General features: G+C 58.8%; 1 protein-coding gene across 20 annotated transcripts in view; it reads left to right on the top strand.

Annotated features, from left to right (window-relative positions):
- NCOR2 (nuclear receptor corepressor 2) overlaps positions 1-23007 on the top strand; it is a 212240-nt gene that overhangs the window by 47785 nt on the left and 141448 nt on the right. For all 20 annotated transcript variants that reach the window (XM_073881293.1, XM_025889569.2, XM_025889565.2 and 17 more), the window contains one exon: positions 17274-17488. In XM_073881293.1, coding sequence (XP_073737394.1) covers positions 17384-17488 — 105 coding nt within the window. In that variant the 5' untranslated portion in view covers positions 17274-17383. The remainder of the gene's footprint in view (positions 1-17273; positions 17489-23007) is intronic.

Raw genomic sequence — 23007 nt, 5'->3', positions numbered from 1 at the left:
ATCCCTGATGCGTGTCGGGGGTGCTCTCGGGGTATCATCCCTGATGCCTGTCGGGGGTGCTCTCGGGGTATCATCCCTGATGCGATCGCTGTGGTTCGCCCCGCACTAGCTCACTCCACACCCGAGTCAGCCGTGGCTTGGGGGGCTGCTATATGATCCCTGCTTCGCAGATGAGGACCCTGAGGCTCGGGTCAGGTGACCCACCGAAGGGCGCAGAGTTTGTGAGGGCTGGGGCTCGACTCAAAGCCCAGCCAGAGCCTGTGTATGGAAGGTCTTTGGCTGGGTGACCCCAGGGAGGTTGCTTGCCCTCTCTGAGCCTCTGTCCCCCCTTCCTTCTCGCCTCACCTGTGGGCTGGGCTTGGAGGTTGGGATTGGGGATGGTGGCTGGGCTCATGAGCTGGGAAGGCCTGAGAACCCTGACCTCTGGACCCTTTCTCTCACTTCCTGGGCCCTCCCAGAGCCTGCCCCCCTCAGCCGTGTCTGCGGCCTCTGGGGTCACTCCTGTGACAGCCAGACTCACTTCCTCTCTTTGCACGCTTTCCTCCTTGCTCTGTATTCTGGGCTGCATTTTGCCTTTCTTGCTTTTCCCTGCGGTAAAGCACTGGTTTCTCTTGGACCCCTTCCCACCTCCACGGCGGTGAGAAGGCCTTCGGGGTGTAACTAGCTCACCCTAGAGCGAGCTGGGTTATCCCCGGCTAGCGCTTAAGCATGAGAAATGTGTTCCGTTCAGCCAAAGCTAATCCAAGGCTAGACATGTCTCCAGAGGCTCCTGAGAGAGGGCTTGCGGATTTTGTCTCCCTTACAGTGGACTAGTAACTGCACTTGGACCTTCCCGTGTCCCCAGAGGTCCAGGCAGGGCTTGCTTTATGCCTAAGGATTTGGGAGGGTTCCAGACCATCGCAGGCTGGGGACGGGGCGGGGGCTACCGGTGGGCCCTGGTGGGACTGAGCAGGGAGGGGTGTCCGCAGTCGCGTCAGATGATGGAGGCTCTGTCTGAGGCTCGGCGAGTACCAGTCACAGCTTAGCGTCTCAGGTGCTGGAGTTTGCTGGGCAGAGCCTGGAGGGCAAGAAGTGGGCTGAGTTGGGGACGTTCCAGCCTCATGAATCTTTTGGCCGTTTTTGGAAGCTCCCAGCACAGTCCTGCCCCTGGACCTTTGTACTTGCTGTGCCCTCTTCCTGCAACACCCTTCCCTCATATAGGCTTCTGCTCAAATGTGGCCTTCCGAGCAGGGACCCGGCCTCCCCAGAGTTACTCTTGTCACCTTGTACTGTCATCACTTGGGATTTATTCTGTGTCCATTGCCATGTTCCCTGAACCCATTCCCCCAGGGTTTTGTTCACCTTGGTCACTCCTGTGTCCCTAGCACTGGGCACATCATAGGTGCTCAGCAAACCATTATGCCTGACTCAGTGTCTCCCACAGGCTGTGGATCTGGGCCTGTCCCCTTTCGGTGACTGAGGCCTTTCTGGGGATGGATGGCTTCAACTGTGCCTCCAGGCAAGGCACACCCCCGAGGGCTCTGGCCAGGGAGACTCAGGTCCTTACCTCCTCCACCCCAGAAGTTCTGCATCTGGGGGTCGAGAATGCCTTTTGGGGACTCCTGGAAGACTAGGGTCCTTTGAAAAGCAGTTCTTGTGTTTGTGCTCAAGAGTGCCCCCGGGGAACTGTACCCCCAGAAGGTCTGCACCTCCTCGGTAAAGTCAGAGAGGCGGAGGTCATGAGCAAGGCACGTGGGGGGCAGGGGAGGGGTGTAGACAGCATCAGCTTCGTGTATTGAGGGCTGACGAGGCAGGGTCACCATTGCGCACACTTTAATTTATTGAGTTCTTCTAACAACCTTCTGAGCCACAGAGAGGGTGAGCATCTTGCCCAAAGACACACAGCCTCAGGCACACGGTATTAGTAGGTAAATGGCATTTTGCATGCAGCCCTGGGGAGGAGCCCCTCTCCCTCTCTGAGGGAGCCCCGCTCATCTGGATCGGAGGCCCAGAGACGCCCCAGCTCTTCTCGGGATGGCCTGGAGTAGGGTTCTCAGCGCGGCTCCGGAGCTAGAAGGCTGGAGGAGCCGCCCCCCCTTTCCTCCTCGTTGGTCATTTGCATGACAATGAGCCCTTTGTCCCTGGGTCCAGCCTTCTTCCCAGGCTAATAACATAATTCCCGGCCTGTGATGTCATAATGGGCCCTTTCTGCTGGGGTTGGAGGCTGGGTGGGCAGCTGTGGAGGTTGGGCCCCGGCGGGTAATAAATAGAGAGGTGCTGATTATCGGGGGGCCGGACGCACTCTCCTTGCAGGACGCCGTTTCATGCTCCAGGAGTGGGATTTGCTTCCCTTTGACACAGGAGCAAACAGATTCAGAGTTTGTTCAGCCCCCTGGCTGAACCGCTTTGCGCCTCTTCTTGGCCTGTGAAGTGGGGGTGAGTCATCCCTGGCTGGCCCTCTCCCGGAGGCGTGGGTGTGAGAGTCCCTTGCTTCCTGTAAACGTGAGGGAGGCCCCTGCGCCCAAGGCAGGACTGCTCAGGGAAAGCGTGCTCAAGCCCTGGGCCTGTGGCTTACCTCTTTGTGTCTGTTTCCTCATCTGCTTGGCGGGGGTTTTGCTGGGGCTTGGCGGTGGGGCTCAGTGGGGAGCCAGTGCCCCTCGGTGGGCAGTGTCAGGAACGGCTGCTGTGTAATGGGGTGAATGGTGCCCCCCCCAAAAGATAAGCGCACACATTAATACCCGTCTCCTCTAAATGTGACCTGCTTTGGGAAAAAGGTTTTTGCAGACGTGTCTTGAGATGAGGTCATTTGGATTCCCCGGGTGAGCCCTCTGTTCAGTGACCAGTGTCATTCTGAGGGACGGAAGAGAAGGCACACAGAGGACGCTGCGCGAAGACGGGCAGAGACCCCAGGGACATGGCCAGATGCTGGAGGAGGCAGGGGAGATCCTGCCCGAGAACCTTCAGGGGAGCGAGGCCTGCCCACACATGGATGTTGCACCTTGGGTCTCCAGACCTGTGAGAGAATAAATTTCTGTTGTTTGAAGCCACCCGGATTATGGTCATTTGTCACAGCACCCCTAACAGACTAATACAGCCAGGGACCCCCCCCCGCCCGTTCTTCAGAGGTTGGAGGGAGCTCTCCCTGGGGAAAGTGCATGGGGGTTCTTTTCCCCACCCCAAGCTGAGGGTCCAGGACCTAGGGAGGTAGTTGGGGCAGCTGAGAACACCCCTTTACGCCCAAGGGCGTGGGGAGCCCGGTCAGAGGAGTCCAGAACCCGCCTCCCTTGCCCAGAACCCAAATCCACAAATCCCTGAACCTGCCTGGTGCCTGTTACTGGCTCTACCCCCTCGGGTGACCCTGCTAAGGAGGACATAACCCAGGAGGCAGGAGGCCCCCCGGATTCCATGCCGGGTCCACCCTAAGTCCCGAACGCTCATTCCCCACCTGCCCGGCCCTTCACCCAGCACCTGGGTTGCAGCCATGCCCTGCTCTCCGCACCGCCTCCCCCCCCCCCCCCATAAGTCACCTTGTTTGCCAGGTGCCCTTGACGAAGGGAGACACCGAGCCCCGGAGAAGGCAGGCTACAGCCCCTCAGTGGTGGGGATGGCCTTCAGAGTCTCAGCCGTGGCTAACGCACGGGCTGGCGTTGCAGCTTCCAGGAGGAAGGGATCAGAGCCCTGGGCCACACTGAAAGCTATGGGGGAGCAGGCAGTGTAGACATGGATTGTTTCTTGGGCCACACTGGCCTAATGTAGATGGCACCCCAAATTCTGACTTTAAGTGGAACCCTTCTTGGCCTCAGTTTCTCTGTTCACAGAGTGGTCTTCAACCTTCGGCTCAGGCTTCGGCAATAGTGCTCTCAGTGTTCAGGGACTCAACAAGCATTTATAGAGCGCCTGCTGTGTGCGCTGAGCTGGGACTCAGTGGTGGACACAACAGAGACGACTCCTGCCTTCATGGACCTGACCTTTGGGGTTGTGGGGAGATGGGAAGTAAGGCCGCTGGGACTTGAGGAATGAAGGTACCAGAGCCCGACGGGGGGCGTCACAGAGCAGGGGGCTGGGGTGGGGCCGAGGATGCTGCCTTCCTTCTCCTTCTGGGACCCGGGGTGGAGACTCGCAGCGAGCTCTTGGGGGGTTGGCCAGATGGAGGAGGAGATGGCCGTGGCTGATCCGCAGCAGCCTGTGGTTGCCTCCAGCTGGCAGGGCTCGGCCTGGACCCGTGAGCAGTGACGTTGGCTGCAAGGCCTGCGAGGCCCTGACACCAGCCCGCTGGGGGAGACAGGGGCCTTCTCCAGCCTGAGTGGGGAGGCTGGGGTACACCGGCGATAGGATGCCCAGGACACAGTGGCCAGGAGGTGGATGCTGGAGAGGGCAGACGTGGGTTTGCTTGCAGGCTCTGCTCCTTGCTTACTGGGTGACTTCAGGCAAGTTACTTAACTTCTCTGTGCCTCAGTCTTGCTTCCCCTGGGTGTTGGGATGATTGAGTGAACTGATGATAGTGAGCACTGTATTAGCAACTTGCCCTGATGGTGAGTGAGTGCGAGGTGCTCACCTTGGGTCTGTCACCGGGGCCGCTCGGGACCTGGAATCTGGAAGTGGAGTTTGTTCATCTTTGCACAGTCCTGTTCCTGCCCCTGGGGCATGGAATAGCCTTCTTTGGCCCCAGAACCCCAGTCTCCCCACCTGTGAACGGGGAGCTGAGACAGACCGGTGGCCACATGGGGGTGGGCAGGAGAAGAGGTTGGCGGGAGAAGTCAACGCCTGTGGGGTCGGGGCTGGGCGTCAGGATCTCTCCCTGCTCCCGGTCTGAGCCATGGCCACCCTCCAGGCTGAGAACAACTGCCTGTTTTACAGCCTGGGAAGCAGGCCCCAGCAGGGATGGGACCCAAGGTGTGTCTGTGGGTGCAGCCTCATGGCCTCCTGGCTGCAGACAGTGCCCCTGTCTGAAAGGAGGGGTGGCAGGGCTGGGGTGGGGGCGGAGAGAGACAGAGAGCACTCGCCAGCTCGGGATGTTCCGCCAGAAACCGAGGCCAGAGGCTCCACTTACTGCCTGGGGCGTTGTGGGTGGGGGTGTGCCTGCTGCTGAGGGGTGACCCAGATCTGAGGCAGCGAGGAGGGGCAGGCTTTATCTGCAGAGTTGCTGCCTGCTGGGTCCCCCACTAGGGCCCCTGATGGCTCAGGACTCGGCCAGGAGACTGCTTCTCCTTCACGGTGGGAGACAGAGCAGGCCTGTCCCGGGCTCCTGCCTGGCCCCTGCCTCCTAGTCTGAGTCTGTCCTGGGCTCCCGTCTCGTTTCGCTTGCCTCCTTCTGGCTGGCTTGGGAGGTCTCCCTACCTGCACAGGTGAGGAGACCAGAGAGTAGAGAGATCTGATTCCAGGGAGATTCATGGGTTAGAATCTGGGTTTTAAGGGGTTGCTATCTTAGGTGTCTTGGTTGCATTCGGCAGACTCCCTGCTCCTCCTGCATTTAGCACACAAGGCTCAGGGTAAGCTTCAGGCATGGTTGGATCCAGGGGTTCAGGTGATGAGGTGCGCACCATGTCCAGTCCCTGAGACTGATCATCACAGCCTTGCAGCCCAGCGGAGGGTAAGCCTTTGTTCTTCCCGCTATTACAACAGGAGTCGTGGGAATGAGCTTTATGGGCCCAGCTTGAGGGACTGTGGCTGTGGTAATGCTGCTGAGACTGTGCTGACTGGCCAGACCTGGGAGGCAGAGTCAGCCTCCTTCAGAGTCCGGGATCGAAGGTGCAGGAGGGGTCGTAGGCCAAGGGACATAAGGGTGCAGCTTGCAAGCAGTGGGTGCTGGGTGGGCAGACAACAGCGGCTGAGCACAGCCAGCTTCACTGCATGTGTTGGGGGTGAGCCAGCTTGGGGGTCCTGCCCAGCCCCAGCCTTTCACAGCCAGCGTGTTGGCCTTTGGGGTGGGGGTGTTATTTAAGATTCACTGGGTAAGTGGGCCCACCTCCTCCCACTCCCTATTTTAATTAGGGGCTTCTCAGGTCCCCCCTCCAAGCCATGTGGGAGAACTTCCTGCCTGTCACTCTCCCTGCCCCCCGCCCCCCCAGCTCCCCTGGGCTTTGCTGGGCTCTGTCTTGTGGCTTTCAGCTGACCACATGTCAGAAGCCACAGGTCACATCCTGGCAGCCCACGGGCTGTATTTGGATGTCATACTGATTTATTGGGTTGGGTTTTATAGTCTATGTTTTTGAAATAAAAATTGTAAATTGAGGGATGTCTCGGAGTCGGACTTTCTTTGCCTGAAAGGCTTGGAAGCTGTGATCCCCTGGGCCACGTTCTCGAGTGGCCATGATGCCCCTGGCTGGGGCTGAGCCCGTGGCCACCCCCTTCCCATGTCCTTCCACGCACGCGGCCCCCGCCTGCCCCCGTCCTTGGCACGACTCCAGCGTCGCCCTGTGTCTTCCAGTCGGGGCGTGGTACCTTCGGCCCTCCTTTCTCTCTTCCCCTCCCTGGTTCCGGCTGGGCACCCTCTCCCCCCAAGCCTCGTTAGTCTTGCTCCCTCCACAAACTGATAATCAGATCCCAGGGGAATGCTAGCCACTCCTGGGCACTGACGCCTGTGTTCACATCTGGAACTGCTGGCTACGGGGGCCGGAGGGCCTTTTGGATTCTTGATCACTGCTCCGTGATCATCAGAGACTAACTGATGAACGACAGCCCTTGGGGAAATTGAGGGGCTCCTGTGATCCACATTGGAGCATTGGAAAGAGCAGATCAGAGTGGACCCTTCCTCCTTGGCCAGGCATCTTGCGGGGGCAGCAAGAGGGGCCTCCCGGCCGGGCCTGTGGGGGGTGGGCCCCTGGAGGCTGGGGAGGGGGGGTGCACGGCAGGGCTGTTGTTGAGTGGGTGGGCTCCCGGTCCTGCAGGCCGCTGCTGGCCAAGCTATTCTTAGCAGCGGGAACATTTGTCCTCCTTCACATGTGGTGGAGGACGTCCCCCAGAGATCTGCCCTGAAATACTCGGGACGACCCCATAAATTCCTCAGAAAGCTGTCCTTGAGGGCCCAGCGTGCGTGGAGGAGGGGCAGGGGGAGGTGTTTCCGGCAGCTGCACAGCTGTGGACACATTTGCCAGATGTTGACGCAGGGAAGGTGGTGGGAACCCAGAGGCTGCCGCCCCTGCTCCCTCTCAGTGGCCCCCTTCACCCTCAGGGTCTTGGCGAGTGATGGGCCGGGCCGGCAGACTGGTGGTGGTGGGCTTTCAGGTCAGCCCCTCCCTGTGTCCTGGCCTCTCAGTCATCTCCTGAGGCTGCCTGCGTTGGGGGCGAGGTCTTGACTGTGGTCCCTCGCAGTGCCTAGCTAGGAGGGGCTGCCGCATGCCAAGACCCCCGGCAGGGCCTTGGGCAACACCGTCTTCTTTTATGGGGGCAGCCTGGGCAGTGGGAGCCACCACAGAGCAATACCAGCCCAGCTGGATGCCTGGGCTAGCAATCAGGGAGGCCTCCCTGGAGGAGGTGTGTGGGTTTTTTTTTTTTTTTTTAATTTTAAATTGTGGTAAGATAGACATAACAAAAATTTTACCATCTCAACCATTTCTAAGTGTACAGTTCAGTAGTGTTAAGTACCTGCACGCGGTTGTGCAGTCATCACCACCTTCATTTCCAGAGCTTTCTCCCCTTGCAAAACAGAAACTGTCCCCGTTAAACACGAACTCCCCATACCCTGTCCTCCCGGCAGCCAGCCTTCTACTTTCTGTCTTTATGAATCTGACTATTCTGGGCACCTCCTATGAGTGAAATCATAGTGTTTGTCCTTTTGTGTCTGGCTTCTTTCACTCAGCAGAATGTCGAGAGCTGTGTTCTGTGGCCCATTTCCTTCTTGGTTGTTGGTTCATTCCCGTCCAGGCAGTGAGGCGGACGGACCTGGGGCCTGGAGGCCCGCATCCTTGAGCATCCCAGGGTCCTGAATTAGGACGCAGTCACGGGCCCCCGGTGAGTGGATAGCACTCATGGGGAGCGGGCACCCATCACGCTGAGCCCCGACACGGGTCCCTGCTGCCTGCTGCGTTCCAAGCCCCCGGAGGGGTGGGGGGCAGAGGGTCGAGCCATATGCCCAGGCGCACAGCTGGTGCCAGCGTCCCACCCCCCACCGCCCGGACACCAGCCTCTTCTCTGGTCTCTCCCCTCGTCCCCTCTGCAGAAAAAAATTGCCGTTTGGAAGGCCAGATGGAAGAGCTGGGCCTAATGGAAAACACGTCCCTCCCGGGGCGCCCAGAACCTAACGAGGAAGAGCCAGGAAAAATCCGGCGTCATGTTTGTGAAACACCCAGGAGGGAGGGCGTGTCGCGCGGCAGGGGCTCTCGTGTGGAACCCGGTGACCCGGCGTGTGGGGACGGTTTGTCACGACTGTGGCTTGTCTCTCTCTTCCTTTTTTAAAATTAAAAGGCGGGGGGGGGGGGAAGGGAGTCCCGGAGGGAGTGACTGTGAGCAGATCTGGCTGTGGCGGGGGAGCAGGGCTGGGCGGCCGAGCTGGCCCCAGCCCAGGGGACACAAATGTACCAGTTAAACGGGAGACAGAAGCGGGTCTCCTCGGCGGCCCCGAGCCGGGCCACTCTTCTGCTCCCTTCGGAGGGTCTGTGCGGCTGGACCTGGCTGCCTTCTGGCTACGGGACCTCGGGCAAGTGAGTGCATCTCTCTGAGCCTCAGTTTCCTGGTCTGTTGAATGGGGCAGTCCGGTTTGGTGAGGCAAATCGGAGCCTTCCCCTAGTGTGGGTGCCTGATGAATGTCACCTGTGGAGCAGGTAGGACTGTGGGTAAACTGAGGCAGGTCGGAGGAACGGGGGGGGCACAAAGCAGAATCTGGGGGCAGTGGGGGTTCTGGCTATGGCTGGGGATCCTGTTGAGGGGAGGTGAGAGGTGGGGCGGGTGCAGGGGGTCTGTTTGGTACCAGGCCTCTGGTTTCCCCTGGAAGGTTGCTGTAGAGGCTGTGGCCATTTGGGGCTCTGTCCTGGCACCTGGTCATCCTTGTGGACCCGGAGCTTTTGTCCCCACGGCCCTGGGTGTTGTTCCCCTGGGGTGACTGTGGTGGGCTCTGCTCAGGCCACCCTGCCCACTTTGCCAGATGCCTGGACCGCGTGGGCTGTGGGATCCAGCCGAGGAGGGCACAGTCCGGCCTTGCAGCATCAGCCTGCTGCATGCCTGCCTCTTTTGGGGCCTCAATTTCCCTGCCTGCAGAAAGAGGGTGTTGAGTGAGGGCAGCGCCTTCCTCCCGTGTCCAGACCCTGCGAGGCCCAGCTCACCCCTCCCTTGGGGAGCTCTCTGCCTTCTCTGTGTTTGGGTGTGGGTCTCCCCAGTCCTGCATACCCTCCTTGCTCTGGGGACTTGCTCTGCCATTTACTTGGTTGGGCCCAGCCTCGGTTTTCTCACCTGCAAAGTGGGGAGAGTGATAGCACCTGCCCAGTGACGAACATTGCCACCATCATTACTGATAACTTGCCTTCCCCGTCCTGACCCCCTGTATTTCGAGTAGTGGAGGGAACTTGAGCCCTCATTTTGGGGACTCTTCTGTGGGTGTTGAGCTTTCCATGGATCTTTTCTCAATGAATCTTTCTACCTGTCTCTCCCTGTTCTGATTCTGGAGTTCGGGACTGGAGGGGGCTTGGGGGGGCAGTTCTGCAGGTTTGGGGGTTCATGGGGGTGATGGTGCTCATGTGTGTCCCCAGCTGTGGCCGGCAGGGAGCCTGATATGGGAGTATTAGTGGAATAAAAAGCATGCTTGGCTCTGGGTGTTGCTTTAAAAAGTGAGACCCAGAAAACTGTGGACAATGGGACAGTTAAATTGATGTCCATCTGCTGATTTGTCTGTCCCATCTGTCTGTCCGTCCATTCATCCACGCATCCATCTCCCCTCTCCCTCCTTCATCCATCCGTCCATCTGCCCATCCTTCCCCCTCCAGCCCTCCTCTGTGGAGTACCTGGGGTGAGGAGGTGTTGGGACAGGCCTGTCATTGGCTGGCAGCTCTGGTTGGCAGCAATTTCTGTCCGCCTGGTGCACTGCCGTGACCCCACTGCCTGGCACGGTGCCCGCACACCAGAGATGCTCAAATAACTCCCCGACTGACCAGAATGGGGCAGAGACCCATTTGGGGTGGGCTTGTCTTGACTGGCCTCAGCTTGGGGGTGGGCAGGCAGCGCTCCTGAGTGCTGAGTATGGTGACCCAGGACCACTCAGGGCAGCTGCTCTTCGGACAGAGCCATGAGCAAGCCTTGGTTGGGCTCCTGGCTCCTCCTCGGGAGCCCAGTGAGCTCTCTGCCAGGTCAGTGTCGTGGCTGCTGGGCCTGCCTATTTGGGAGGGCAGGCAGGGGCCTGTTTTCTAGGGGACCCTGAATGGTGGCTTTAATAGTGTTAAGATTCCAGGTGGGCTGGTCCTTTTACCTGCATAGGACGCACAGAGGCCCGGGACCCATTACTCCCTGATGGAGGGCACAGCTGAAATTTCCTTTAACTCAGGGGCACCAGGGGCAGGCTTGATACAGGAGACCTCGAACATCACTGCTGCCCAGAGGGGTGGCAACTTCCTTTCTTGCTCACAGCCCTTACCATCTGGGCCTCCCTGCTGTTCCTTCCCCCCAGGGTCTTTGCGCTGTCTGTTCCCTCTGCCTGGAACAGCTTCCCCAGACATCTGCATGCTTTCCTTCTCCCCTTTCTCTCCCCCTCCACATCTTTGCTTGAAGACCCTCTCTGGGGAAGCTGTCTCGACCCCCTCCCCCGTCTGCCCTCCTAATGCTTCTGGTTCTCTCCACGCCACAGACACCTTCCAGCATTCCTGTCGTAACTCCTGTCCTGCCTGCCGGAATGGCAGCTCAGCAAGGGCAGGGATTTGGGGGTCTTTTTCTGGCTTCTGCGTCTCCGTACCTGCCCACGAAGGTGGCTGGAACCATGGTGGATGGTGGTGAGCTGCTGGGGCAGGGGGCAGGGACTCTGCCTTCACCCCCTGCCCTCGGGGCCGTGCAGACTCCTCTGGGCTCATGGGCGCCGCCGCCCGTGGGGCTTTCTGTGTCTTGGGGCTGAGCTGAGAGCCCGGATCCCCGGCGTCCACTCTGTGCCAGGAGGCCCTTTGGAAGGTGGAAGCAGATACTTGGCCAGCTCCTCATTATTACAGCGTGCCAGAAACTAGAAACTCAAGGTGTAAACAGGTTCGTTCTAGCTGGTGTTTCTGCCACATCCTAACCTCACACCCCAGAACAGCCTCTGTGCGCATATACCCCGTTCTCCTGGGGCCAGGCTGTCTGGTAGGTATTTGTTGGATGCCTACTGCATGCCAGGCACTGTGCCAGGCTCTAGATTATAGCAGTGAACAAAACAAATATTTATTGAGCACCTACCGTATTGGGTTAAATAGGGTACTCCCCCCCCTTTAATTCGTGTCCACCCAGAATCTGGGAATGTGATCCTATTTGGAAAGAGGGTCTTTGCAGGTGTCATTAGTTAAGATGGGGTCATACTGGATGAGGGTGGGCCCGGAATCCAATGACTGGGGTCCTTGTCAGAGGAGTCCTCTCTGTCAGAGGAGTCCTCTCCACACAGACACGAGGGACGGGGCCAGGTGATGACCAGCAGGGACTGCAGTGAGGTGGCCACAGGCCGAGGGGCACCCGGGCCACTAGCAACTGGAGGAGGCAGGGAGAATCCCTGGGGGAACCATGGCCCTTCCCACACCTTGGTTTGGGACTTCTGGCCTCCAGAGCAGTGAGAGGATGCATTTCTGTTGTTTTCAGCATCAGTGTCTCTCCAGCCTGGCCGGTGGGGGCGGGGGTACGAGAAACCACGTCCCCTGTGTGGGACCCGTGCCTTGTCCCGGCACCCCAGAGGGTTCTGGTGAGCGTGCATGTGTGTGCGTGTGCTGGGGGCGCCTCTCGGGCTGGCAGCTGAGTGTTGGTTCTGAGGCTCCCCCACCTGCCACAAGTCCCGATGTCGGGGCCCATTAGTTACGGGAAACTTGCAGGCTTGTGTGGCGCAGACAGCTGGCCTTTCATCTTTGAAGCCTGGGCTCAGGTCTGAAGGCTCCCAGGCACGTTTCAGCAGTCTTGGCACCTTAACAAGCACACCCCCCCCCGCCCACATCCCCCCACTCTCAGAGACGACCCAGCCCTGGCCTGCTGTAATTCTGCCCTCCCCAGAGCTGAAGCAGGCCGCACACGACATGGAAAATCTATGGAATGTGCCTCGGTGGGGCCTCAGCGTCCTGCCTGGAGAGAGGAATGTGGGGGCAGGAGGCTCTGGCCTCACCTGGTGTTACTGGCACTTGCCTGGACAGGTTCCCTTGTTGAGCACCTGCCGAGTGCCGGGCCCACTGAGAGGCTCCGGGGATGCAGCAGGGAGCAAGGCAGACAAAACGCGCAGCAGTGAGCTCTTCCTCCTGCGGGTTTGGAAGCCTTACCAGAGCCACGCAGTGGACGAAACAAAGAGATGTGAGGTTAGGATTGTGGGGTGCCGCCACATTGGACCCGCAGCCTGTGGGCTCTCGCGGGCCGCTGAGTGGCTCTTGCTGGGTGCCGCCTCCGGGGCAGGTGCGGTGGAGGGCCACACCGGGGCCCCTGCGGTGTTTGTGGGGGGGCCCCCACCGTGGGCCATTCACGGGGAGCCCCATTCTGGACTGTGCACGGAATCCCCTGCCATGGGCAGCCCTGTAGTTCTTGGCCCTCCCCTGACTGGCTCGGTGGCCCTGGTGTCGTGGTTTGTGGTTTGGATACGTAAGGCCTGGGTGGGCCTCTGGTGTCCCTGTCTGGGGCCCTGGGGCTCAGAAGCATCCCACGCCACCTGGCTTGGCAAGTTCTTTACCTCGCCTGAGTGCCATCTTTTCTCCTTGGAGCCCTGACCTTGCTGTGTTTGCCTCATTGAGCACCTGCTGTTTACCAGGCATGATGGTAGTGCTTCCCAAGCATGCTGTCCTCCCAGCAGGCTGGTGGAGCAGGGGCTCTTGATATGTAGCTGAAGAAACAGATGCAGAGGTGTGAGGCATCCTGCCTGAGGAGGAGACAAAAAGCCCCTGCGCCTGGGTGAGCTCTGTCCCGACTTTCCTGCCTGTGTCAGCTTCTCCTTCTCTGTGGCTTCTGCTCTGGTCCCACCAGCATCCTTGGGGCTCTTAGAACAGGATTCATCCTGCCATGGCCCGGGAGCCTTGAGTGACTGTCCGCCCTCCCTGCCTTGTGCTCACTCAATGAATTTCTTGAGCGCAGCGGTGCCTGGTCTCACCTCTGGGCTCCCATTTAGGCGGCGGCCTCCACCTGACTCCCCTGACTGTCTTGTGCCCACTCCGGGAAGGGCTTCCCGATGCTCCCTCACCCTCCCCAAGGCTGGGGTAGACTGAGCTTCCTTCTCCAGGCTCACAGTTTGCTGCTTGTCTGCCCCCCGCCGCCGCACCCTGCTGGGGCACCAGACCCTCTGTGGCTGGGCCCTGCCTCGTTCATTCACCTGGGGCTCAGCTCGCAGTGGGGACCCTGAAGTTTCTGTAAATAAATGGGTGCCCACCGCCCTCTCCTGACCCCAGAGCCACCAGACCTGCAATGGTATCGGGGCTGCCGTGTCCTATACCCGCTGCAGTCTGGGTTCGTCTTCAGAACCCCTTCCAGCCCAGCCCAGATCCGGGGTACCCTCTTGGGGTTCCCTGATCCTCCCCCCCTGCCGTCTTTGATGGAGGAGTGTACTGTTTCTTGTCGTTCACATTCAAACCTCAATGAAGTCAATGCTGAAATTTGTTTTTCCATTCACAATGTTATGCAAGTACTACCTTTACCTAATTTTAACACATTTCCCTCACTTCCAGGCTTGAGCTTGAGCTTGGTGGTCGTTAGCAACCCCTGCCCCACCCCCTGGCAGCCTCCAGTCTGTTTTCTGTGTCTGTGGGTTTGCCTATGGATACTTCCTGTAAGTGGACTCAGGCACCTTCTGGCCCTTTATGACCGGCTTCTTTCACTTAGTGTGATGTTTTCAAGGTTCATCCGTGGTGCGGCCTGTGTCAGCCGTTCATTTCTTTTTGTGATTAAATCATGTTCCACTGTATGGATGGACCACAGTTTGTTTATCCGTTCATCTGTTGATGGACTTTTGGGCTGTGTCCACCTTTTGGCTGTTGTGAATATTGCTGCTGTGAACATTCGTATACATGTATTTGTTGGAGTCCCAGTTTTTTGTTCTTTTGGGTATGTGCCCAGGAGTGGAATTGCTGGGTCATTTGGTAATTCCATGTTTAACTTCTGGAGGAACCGCCAAAATGTTTTCCTAAAAAAAAAAAAAAAAAAAAAAATTTTTTTTTTTTTGAGCTGGCAATAAATGTGACTGAGGTTGGGAGGGATGGAAATTGGGTTTATTAAATAAGCTCGTGGTGAATGAAGGAGGCACTCAGAGTCCCCTGGCTTTGGGGACCACATGTGTGTGAGGACGCTGGGCCAGGGGGCTGCTGGGGTGACCTGTTGATGGCTGAAGCCCCCCAAGCTTGGCGGTGGACACATCGTGAGTCTTGAGGGAGTGGGAGGCCAGCCAGAGCCTGGCTGAGGAGGTTGAGGAGGGTGAGGGATGCTGCCGAGGATTCTCCAGGGCTGGTTTGGAGAGGTGTCATCTCCCTGGCTTCTGGAGCCCACGTGCACCACACGCGTGAGCATCTGGCAGAGGCTTGCCTTCTCTAGTCGGCGTTCTGTTAGGCAAAGGAAGTCAGGAAAGCTGTGGGTAAATCAGACTTCTCTGCCGCCTTCTGCAGTGCCGAATCAAATAGCGACTTGGAAGTTGCCCGAGGTGCTCTTGGAGGAGGGGCAGGCAGTGTGAGCATCTCCCCGCACCAAAGTGCTGGCCTCATCTCCTCGGAGAGAGGGGGCAACTGTTGAAAGCCCAGAGAGAGAGCAGACTAAAATGTGCATCGCTGCATTGTACGACCGGGCTCTGCTGGGCTTGGAGATGAACTGGAACAATGGGATTTGTGCAGCAGTGGCCAGACCTGCCCCTCTCCCAAGGGCAGTTTCCTGTCTCTGGGCTGCAGGACAGATGCCATGTTGCCCTTGCTGGGAACTGGCAGGGGCAGCTCCTACCCCCCTCCACGTCAGAGCATCACTGTCACTGGGCTGCAGCTACTCAGAGACGGTTCTAGTGATAGTGATGCTAGCAGCTCCTGTTAGCTGAGAAGGATGTGTTCCCGTGCTCATAAAAATTACATCCTGTCGGCTGGGAAGAGCCCACGTGGGCAACTTCCTGAGGTGCTTGTAGGTGCATTGGTCTGTGACTCCTTTCTTCCCTGGGTGAGTCAGAACTTTGGGTGGCAAGTGACAGAAACCAAGTTGGGCCGGCGAAGCAAAACACACAGGAACGTCTCAGCTCTTCTAAACGAATGAGCAGGTTTCGACTGCCTTCAGGCACGGCTGTCATCAGGACCCGACTGTGCTCTCTCCACCCTCAGCTTTGTCTTCCGGCCGGTTGGTGTCGTTGTCGGGCAGGCATCTGCCATGAGGTGACCCCAGAGCTGCAGGCTTTCATCTTCCCAGCTGAGTCCCAAGCAGAGCGCCCCCCGTTTCTGGTTCCGCCCCCCGCCCAGCAAAAGTCTCAAGACTGCTTCTCACTGGCCTAGGTTGGGTCACGTGCCCATCCCTGAACCAATCCCTGGCACAGGGGATGCAGGAATCTGATTGGCCAGGCCGGGATCACATGACCACTCCTGGCGCCCGGGGAGGGAGGATGGTTCCCGCTGCGGAGTCTACAGCAGTGGAAGATCAGGGTAGGGCGTGGGACGCAGTCAGGCCCCCAGACAGGGGTCTCCTTCCTCTTCTGACCCCCGCGCTCTCTGCCCTACTTCCCAGCATTCTTTCACATTAGACCCCCACCAGGCAGATCACCAGTGGAGGGTCCAAGCGTCCACACCCTTGGGGGACAGTCGTCAGCGGCGGGGCAGGGCGATGAGGGACGCCGTGAGATTACGGGAACTGGGGGTGTGTTCTGTTTACCTGATCGCAGGAGATGCAGCTCCCACCCACCCCAGCACGCGAGAGCACCCGGAGGCGGGGCCTCTGCGCCATCTTGGGTTTTCCTCCGTTGGGGGATGGGGGCTGCACGTGGCGGGGCCGGAGGGACACCCCTTTTCTGAGTGGCTGTTGAGGGTGGAGTGTGGAGGAGGCCTGGGTCATGCCCACGGGCTCTCGCTCCGGGCTGGGGCGGTGGTAACCGTGGGCAAGCTGATGGAGAGGGAGAGGCGGATCCTAGGCAGGATGGAGGCCCCCAGAGATTTCTGGGCAAAGGCAGCTTCTCTCTAAGGGCCTCCTCGCTCCCTTGACTTGAGTCCTTTCTTCTTCCTGAGCCTCAGCTTCCCCAGCTATAAAGACATTGGACTGATGCTTGAGCTTCTTTCCAGCCTGGACACGGGTGGGTTCTCTCCCGCCGAAGGCACTGTTCACCTGCCTCCCGGCAGCCATTTGGGGCCCCGCTGGCTCTTGTCTGTGTCCTTAGCTGTTTCTTCACCGCCCAGTCTCCTCACTCCCAGCTCTGCTCCTGCACAGGGTCACGGGGAATCCCAGGCAGGCTCGCGGGGTCACACTGTGACCTTTGTCCTGCGGGAACTGACCCCGCCCACCATGGCCCAGGGCACTCGTGTGTGCCTTACCCTGACCATGCCTCTCAGGAAAGGTGCCCAGCTGCCTGCCTGAATTGGGTGCTTTCGGAGAACTTTGCCCTGGTGACTCAGAAACCCGCAGAGGTCTTGGGGTGAGGTCACGTGGGTCGACAGGGCTTGGGACCCTTTGAGGGGGTGGGGCAGCGCCCATACAGTTGGGGTTCACGGGGTGAGGTCAGGTGGGCTGAAGAGGGCTTGGGACCCTTTGGAGGATGATGGAGGCAGTGGGCACAGAGTTGAGGTTCCATGGGGTGAGGTCGGGTGGGCTGAGGGGGCTTCGGAGCCATCTGGTGGGGGGGCAGTGCTCCCAAAGTGGGGGTTCCATGGGGTGAGATCAGGTTGGCTGAGGGGGCTTGGGAGCTATCTGTTGGGGCGCAGTGCCCCCAGAGCAGGGGTTCCTCTGCTTGCTGAGTGAGGGCCTTGGCTGTGGGTGGGGGCATGGCTTTCCCTGATGCGGCTCATGTGCAGCTGTTGGTCTGGTCTGTGGCTTAGGGGTCCCTCAAATGCCAGTCGCATCTCTCACTGTCAGTGGGCAGGAAGCGCCCCAGCGGCACGGAGGAGGCTCAGGAGGGCCTGTGTGCTTGCTCTTCCTCAGGGACCAAAAGAATGACTAGGGAGCCCCAGCAGGGTCCCTGGAGGGGCCATTGCCCTGTTGCTTATCTTGTTTCTTTTCTGGTTTTCTCTCAGGTGCCTGTGACAGGGCGGCCCACGAGCAGATGACAAGGACTGGCTTTTAACCTTGGTGGCCACTGAGAGGAAGATTATTGGGGCCCAAGAGCCCCTGGACGCTCACCGCCATGTCGGGATCCACGCAGCCTGTGGCGCAGACGTGGAGGGCCACTGAGCCCCGCTACCCGCCCCACGGCATTTCCTACCCTGTGCAGATCGCCCGGCCCCACACAGTAAGTAAGGGGTGTATGTGTCCCCCGGGGCCACCTTTGGGGCCTTCTTCTTTCACCAAGTCCCCACAAAGGCTGGTGTGTCTCCAACAGTGTCTGGCCAGGGCTCACTGTGTCCCCCAAGGGGAAATGGGGTGCCACGGCAGAGACCACTGGCATCTGGAACTTCTGGTGAAATCTCTTAGCTCCCACTTTAAAGCTGGAAAGATGGAGACTGGGGCCAGGTAGAGCTGGGATCTCTGTCTCTCAGAGTCAGTAGTGGAATTTGTGTACAAACGTGGAGCACCTGCTGAATACACTTTGCTGGCAGCCCAGCCTCCCCTGGACCCCTTCTTGCTTTACCGGGGGGCCATTGCTGACAGCCCCTCGCCTCCCTCATCCTTGGCCCCGGAGCTCCTTCAACTGTGGTGATGCTCGGGGCTCTGAGATGATGAAGCTCATATCTCTGGAGCCCTGATTTGGGGATCGGGGGTGTTGGTTCTGCTCACCAAGGAGCCACCCCATCTCTCGGGGATAACCTACCTGTGGGGAGGCAGAAGTGTTCTCATGTGCTGGCCTGCACACTTATGTGCCCTCGATCAGCTCTCCTAAGCTGCACCCTGCTCTGTCTGTCCCCGTGCAGTGGCCCTATTTCCTGCCTTCACCTCTAGCTTCATGGTGTGGCTGTAAGGATGGGCCTTTGGTTCTGCTCTGTTGGCATTTATTGGGTACCTACTGGGTACCATGTCCCTGGTGCTTGCCAGAAGGCTCTCAGGGTCTTGGGCCTCCCCGTTTGACCAGCTGGCAGCTCGGCGAGGGGATGTGGGGCCTTGTGGTCGTAGCTGGGGGAGAGGCTGACTCTGTTGGCCTCTGCGTGTGCATGCATGCATGTATACTACTTAGCGTGGTTCCTCCTCATGAGGAGAGGAAGTGGCGTGGGAGGGCATTTCCATCAGCTTGTGAACCCACGGGCCGCACACGAGGGTGTCCCAGACACAGCGGCCTCTTGAGGATTTAGGTCCCCCGGATGCTTTTCAGAGCCAGCTGGGCTAAATGAGCACATTATGGAGTCCTGTTACGAGAACTTGCCCCTGCCTAGAGTCTTCAGATTTTCACAGACAGACCAACGAAAGAGCGTCTTGCATTGTTATCCCATTTTGCGAATGAGGGGACTGAGGCCAGAAGATTAAACCACGGGCCTCGGGTGGGATCACTGCTGGGAGACCGTCGGCTTCAGCTTCAGGGTTCTGAGCTCCTGTCACGGATGCCTCTATTTATTGGGCGGCTGCTATGTGCCCAGGGCCAAGAAGTGTGCTCCTGGGGGCGAGTTATTACCATGTGGTGTTGTGATCTTTATTGTGATCACCAGCAGCAGCAGCAAAACCGTGGCCTCTCGTTTGCCGAGCACCTACGGCAGGACAGACGTTCTGTTCAGAGCCTCCTGTGCAGACAGCTGCACGTGCTCTTCCAGATCACCCCAGAGCGGGCCTCGGACGCTCTCTCTGTAGATGAGGAATGTTTGGTAGGTGAGGAAACAGGCCCAGTGGCTTACCCCTTCTGAGCCTCAGTTTTTTATTCATAAAACGGGGTAAGAAGAACACCTGTTTCCTAGATTTCAAGTGGGGATTAAACGTAACGACGGCTGAGTGCTTATGGCGGCGCCTGGCACGCGCTCTCTGGATGCGTGCGTTTGACGTTATCATTGCTCGTTATTGTCGCTGTTACTGCAGCTGCCCGGAGGGGCTCCCTCTCCTGAGGACCCCTGGCGGATGCCTCTGGCTTCTCTCTTGTTTCTTGGCGCCCCCCCCCCCCCGCTGGTTCCCACCCCTCTCCCACCCCCTCCCCTGTGCTCCCTATAGCCCCTGCTCTCCCGCCTTCCCTCCTGCCCTGCCCTTTGCCTCAGCTGGGCCCTCAGCTGGCCCTCTCCCAGTCGTTTGGGGTCACTGGCTGACCCATAACATCTCCTGTTCTTCCCCTGCTGGGCTGTCAGTGACGCAGGATGTGGCTGGACAGGACCCAGCTGTCACCACCCACTCCAGGCAGGAGGCTGAGCTCCAGGGGTGAGCGGGGGTGAGCGGGGCCCTGGGGCAGTTGTGGGGTGGGGCGTTCCTGTCCTGTGTGTGGTGGCAGACGTGGCGCCCCAATCCCTGACCACCCTGCCTTGTGCTGGGGTGGCCCAGCCCTACTTGTCACCTGAAAGGCAGGAGCAAGAGTTCTGGGCACCCTGGGGATTGTGGGGGGTCTTGCTGTCCTGGGCATGTCTCCCGGCTGGAGCCACCTGCCCTTGGTTGGTGGGAGGTCAGCATTGGCTCTGTAATCTGGAGACTCCCTCCCTCCCCTGACTGCAGCCACATGCCCTCTAACTCCTTCCCATCAGCCCATTTTACAGGCGGGGTTTGTGAGATGCCCCCCCTTTTTTTGAGTCTAGAAGACAGAGGGTGGAAGAAAGGGGACATCAAGACACAGGGAGGTAAATGTCCCATCCAAGAGCCAGGCAGGAGCCCAGTGTATGGGCTCCTAGCATAGTAGCTAAGGCAGGAAGTTGGGAGGAAGGGGAGGGGCCTAAGCCGGGGACCTGTGACCTTCCTGGGGCTCAGTCCTCTCCCACACACACTCCTAAAAAGTTACCTTCAGCTGTAGCACGTCCTGGCTCCAGAGGCCTCTTTCGGTGTGCTCTGGGCCCAGGGCTGCTTGGATGGCGAGTCCCCCCTGGAGTCCAGAACCTCCAGATGTGGCTTTGAATCTCCGTTCCTTCCAACTTGCTGAGTGACACTGGGCTCCTCACTTAGCCCTGTGGGGCAACCTCAGTTTTCCTATCTGCAGTATGGAGTTGTGGGTCTGGGCCTCAGTGGAGGATGTTTGCAAGGTGCTCAGGGCAGTGTCTGCATGCAGTAAGCATTTGGTGGTCCTCTTTCCTCCTGGCACGGTGACAGGAGCCCCAAGGAAGGCCTCTCTGTCTTTGGGGCTCCAGGACCCTGGACTCTAAGGGGCAGTGGGAATTGTCCCATCTGCTGGCCCACCACCTCCAGGCCGCCTGCTGTGGTATGGGTGGCGCGAATGGAAGGCATAATTCCAGGCATGCTTGCAGGCAGAGCCCGGGACCTGAAGGCTGTGGGAAGCCCACCGTTCCCCTGACCACTTCAGACATGCACTCAGCCTCCCTGAGTCAGACACCAACTTTGGCACAGTGCACATTGCTCGTCGAAGGCCACCTGCTCTCTCCTTGGAATCTCTCTGTGCCCTGCTCTCTCCACTTCTGTGGTCTTGGCTTCCCTCCCTCACAGAATCAGGACCCCACATCTTTCCCTGAGGGTCTCCCAGGATGGAGGGTCCTGACATCCCCTCCCTGCCTCACTTCTTATCGGGCTTTCTATGGACTTCTCCTCCAAGTCCACCGGGACCATCTGAACTTCCCTGAGTTCTTGTAGTCCTTGTGCTGAAGGAACGTGGTAAAGTCAAAAGGTGCAAGGTCTGACACCCAGCACTACCGCTTTCTGCTGTGTGGCCTTGGGCAAATTACTTAACCTTTCTGTGTCTCAGTGGAGAAGGGTAGTTAAGAGCGCAGGCTCTGGAGCCGGACGACTTGCGTTGATGTCCTGCCTTAATGATATCCTAGCTGTGGAATCTCGGACAAGTGGCTTTACCATCTCATGCCTCAGTTTCCCCATTATTTGAGCAAGGTAATCATAGGATTCTGAGGTTCAGATTAGCTGACATGGGCAGCGGCTTTGCGCAGCGCCTGGACAGAATTAGCACGCACTGATACCGAGTGATGATGATGATTTCGATGATGACGCTATTATTCCGATGACAACACAGCATGAGTGTTCTTTTCCACGTTGTTTGTGGGCTCTTCCTCTAGAGGAGGGGTCAGCAAACCTTGTCTGCGAGTTTTGCAGGCTCTTCAAGCCATTCGGTCTGTGTCACAACTGCTCAGCTCTGCCGCCCTCGTGGCTTGAAAGCAGCCCGCCAGGATGCGGAGGGATGGCTGAGAGCCAAGCCTGGCTTTGGCCTTGGGCCCCGTTTCTGGCTCCTGCCCTGGATCGGTGCTTGTCAAACTTTTCGTGGGAAGGATCCACCTGTCTAACTTGCCGTTTGCCCCTGCTTGTCCGTGGGCTTACTGCACGTGCCCCTGCTCTCGGAGGCGGACCCTGGTTGTGGCCGAGGTTGGCAGCGTGCGTGTGGGCTGTTGCACCAATGCACGTGTCTTCTGTATCCACCTCGTCACAGGCCCGCAGCGTTGTGGGTCTCACGTGGTGGAGCAGCGCTGCCCTGGCTAAAGGGTCAGGGACCCAGGAGCCTGCCTGGGCCAGAGGAGGATGTGGACATATGTAGGCAGCTGGGGGCGGGGGGTGGGGTACTGGAGCTTTGCCCGTGTCCCGAGTGCTGCCTGCACTTTCTATCCCTCAGCTGTGTGGCCCTTCCTGCATCTTGGTTCTAGGGGCTTGGGGATGGCCCGAGGGGCGGGGTGGGGGGGTGTTTGTCCCCCTGAGGAGGCCTCTTGGGAGCCCCCATGCTGGGAGCTTGACTCCTTCATTTAGTACTTATTAGGCACCTCATGTGCCGGTACTTTTGTAGGCCCTGGGAACAGAGCTGTGAGCAAAGCAGAAGTACCCCTGCCTCGGGCAGCTGGTGTTCTCATGGGGGACAAAGAGCAGGGAAGGGGGAGGGAGAGAGTGGCTGAGGTTGCAGGGGTCCTAACTGAAGTCAGGACTGGGGAGGGAGGCCTCACTGAAAAGCTGACATTGGAGTCAAAACCTGGAGAGAACTAGAGGGCCAGGCATGGGGAAATGTGGCTTAAGAATGTTCCAGGCAGCGGGAGTAGCGCGTGCAAAGGCCCTGAGGTGGGAGCTGTCTTGATCGTAGCCCCCACTCCTCCAGGAGGGATGGATCCTTTCCGTGCCACATAGAGCTCCAGATATTTTCTCAGCCCCTTCTGGGGTGAGAAGCCTTATCCCAGGGGCCAGTGAGGAGCACCCGTCCTCCTAGCACAGCCGCAGAGAAAATCCTCCCCCCAGCCCCTCTGTCCTTGTGGCCCTACAGGATCTAGGCAGGGATGTGCCAGATGGGGTTCCCTCCTAGCTAAATTGCTTTTCCAGCCCCATGTCACCTTCCCGGCAAGTTTTAGGGGCATAATTTATCAGCAAGCCCCAATTTCAGTGTCAGAGGCACTGTGGCTGGGTAGAAGTCAGCAGAGGCGGGTGGGGGTCTCACCTGGAGATATTTTTCCTCCCCTGATTTTCTGAGCAGCAGCTCTGGAAGCGCATGGTGAGGGCAGGGCAGGCCTCTTCTCCCCAGGGTGGGTTTGCTGCCATCGCTGGGTGGGGTTGGTTCAGGATTGGCCCCCTGCTCCTCCCTGCCCCTCCGCGGGAAGCCAGCTTGGCCCAGTCTTGTGTCTCAGAACCTCCCCTCCCTGCTGTGTGACCTGGGCAAGTCACTTCACTTCTCTGTACCTGATTTCTCATGTTTGTGTGGGAGTGTTCAAGATACCCGCCTCATGGCATTGCTGTAGGCATTAAATTAATTAGTACGCTTAAAACTTT

The sequence above is a fragment of the Callorhinus ursinus genome, unplaced genomic scaffold (genome assembly GCF_003265705.2).
Source record: "Callorhinus ursinus isolate GAN/ISIS: 27379988/994484 unplaced genomic scaffold, GSC_fseal_2.0 scaffold41, whole genome shotgun sequence".
Lineage (NCBI taxonomy): Eukaryota > Metazoa > Chordata > Mammalia > Carnivora > Otariidae > Callorhinus > Callorhinus ursinus.
Note: the sequence above shows the minus strand (reverse complement) of the source record. Positions and strands in the feature narration are given on the sequence as shown.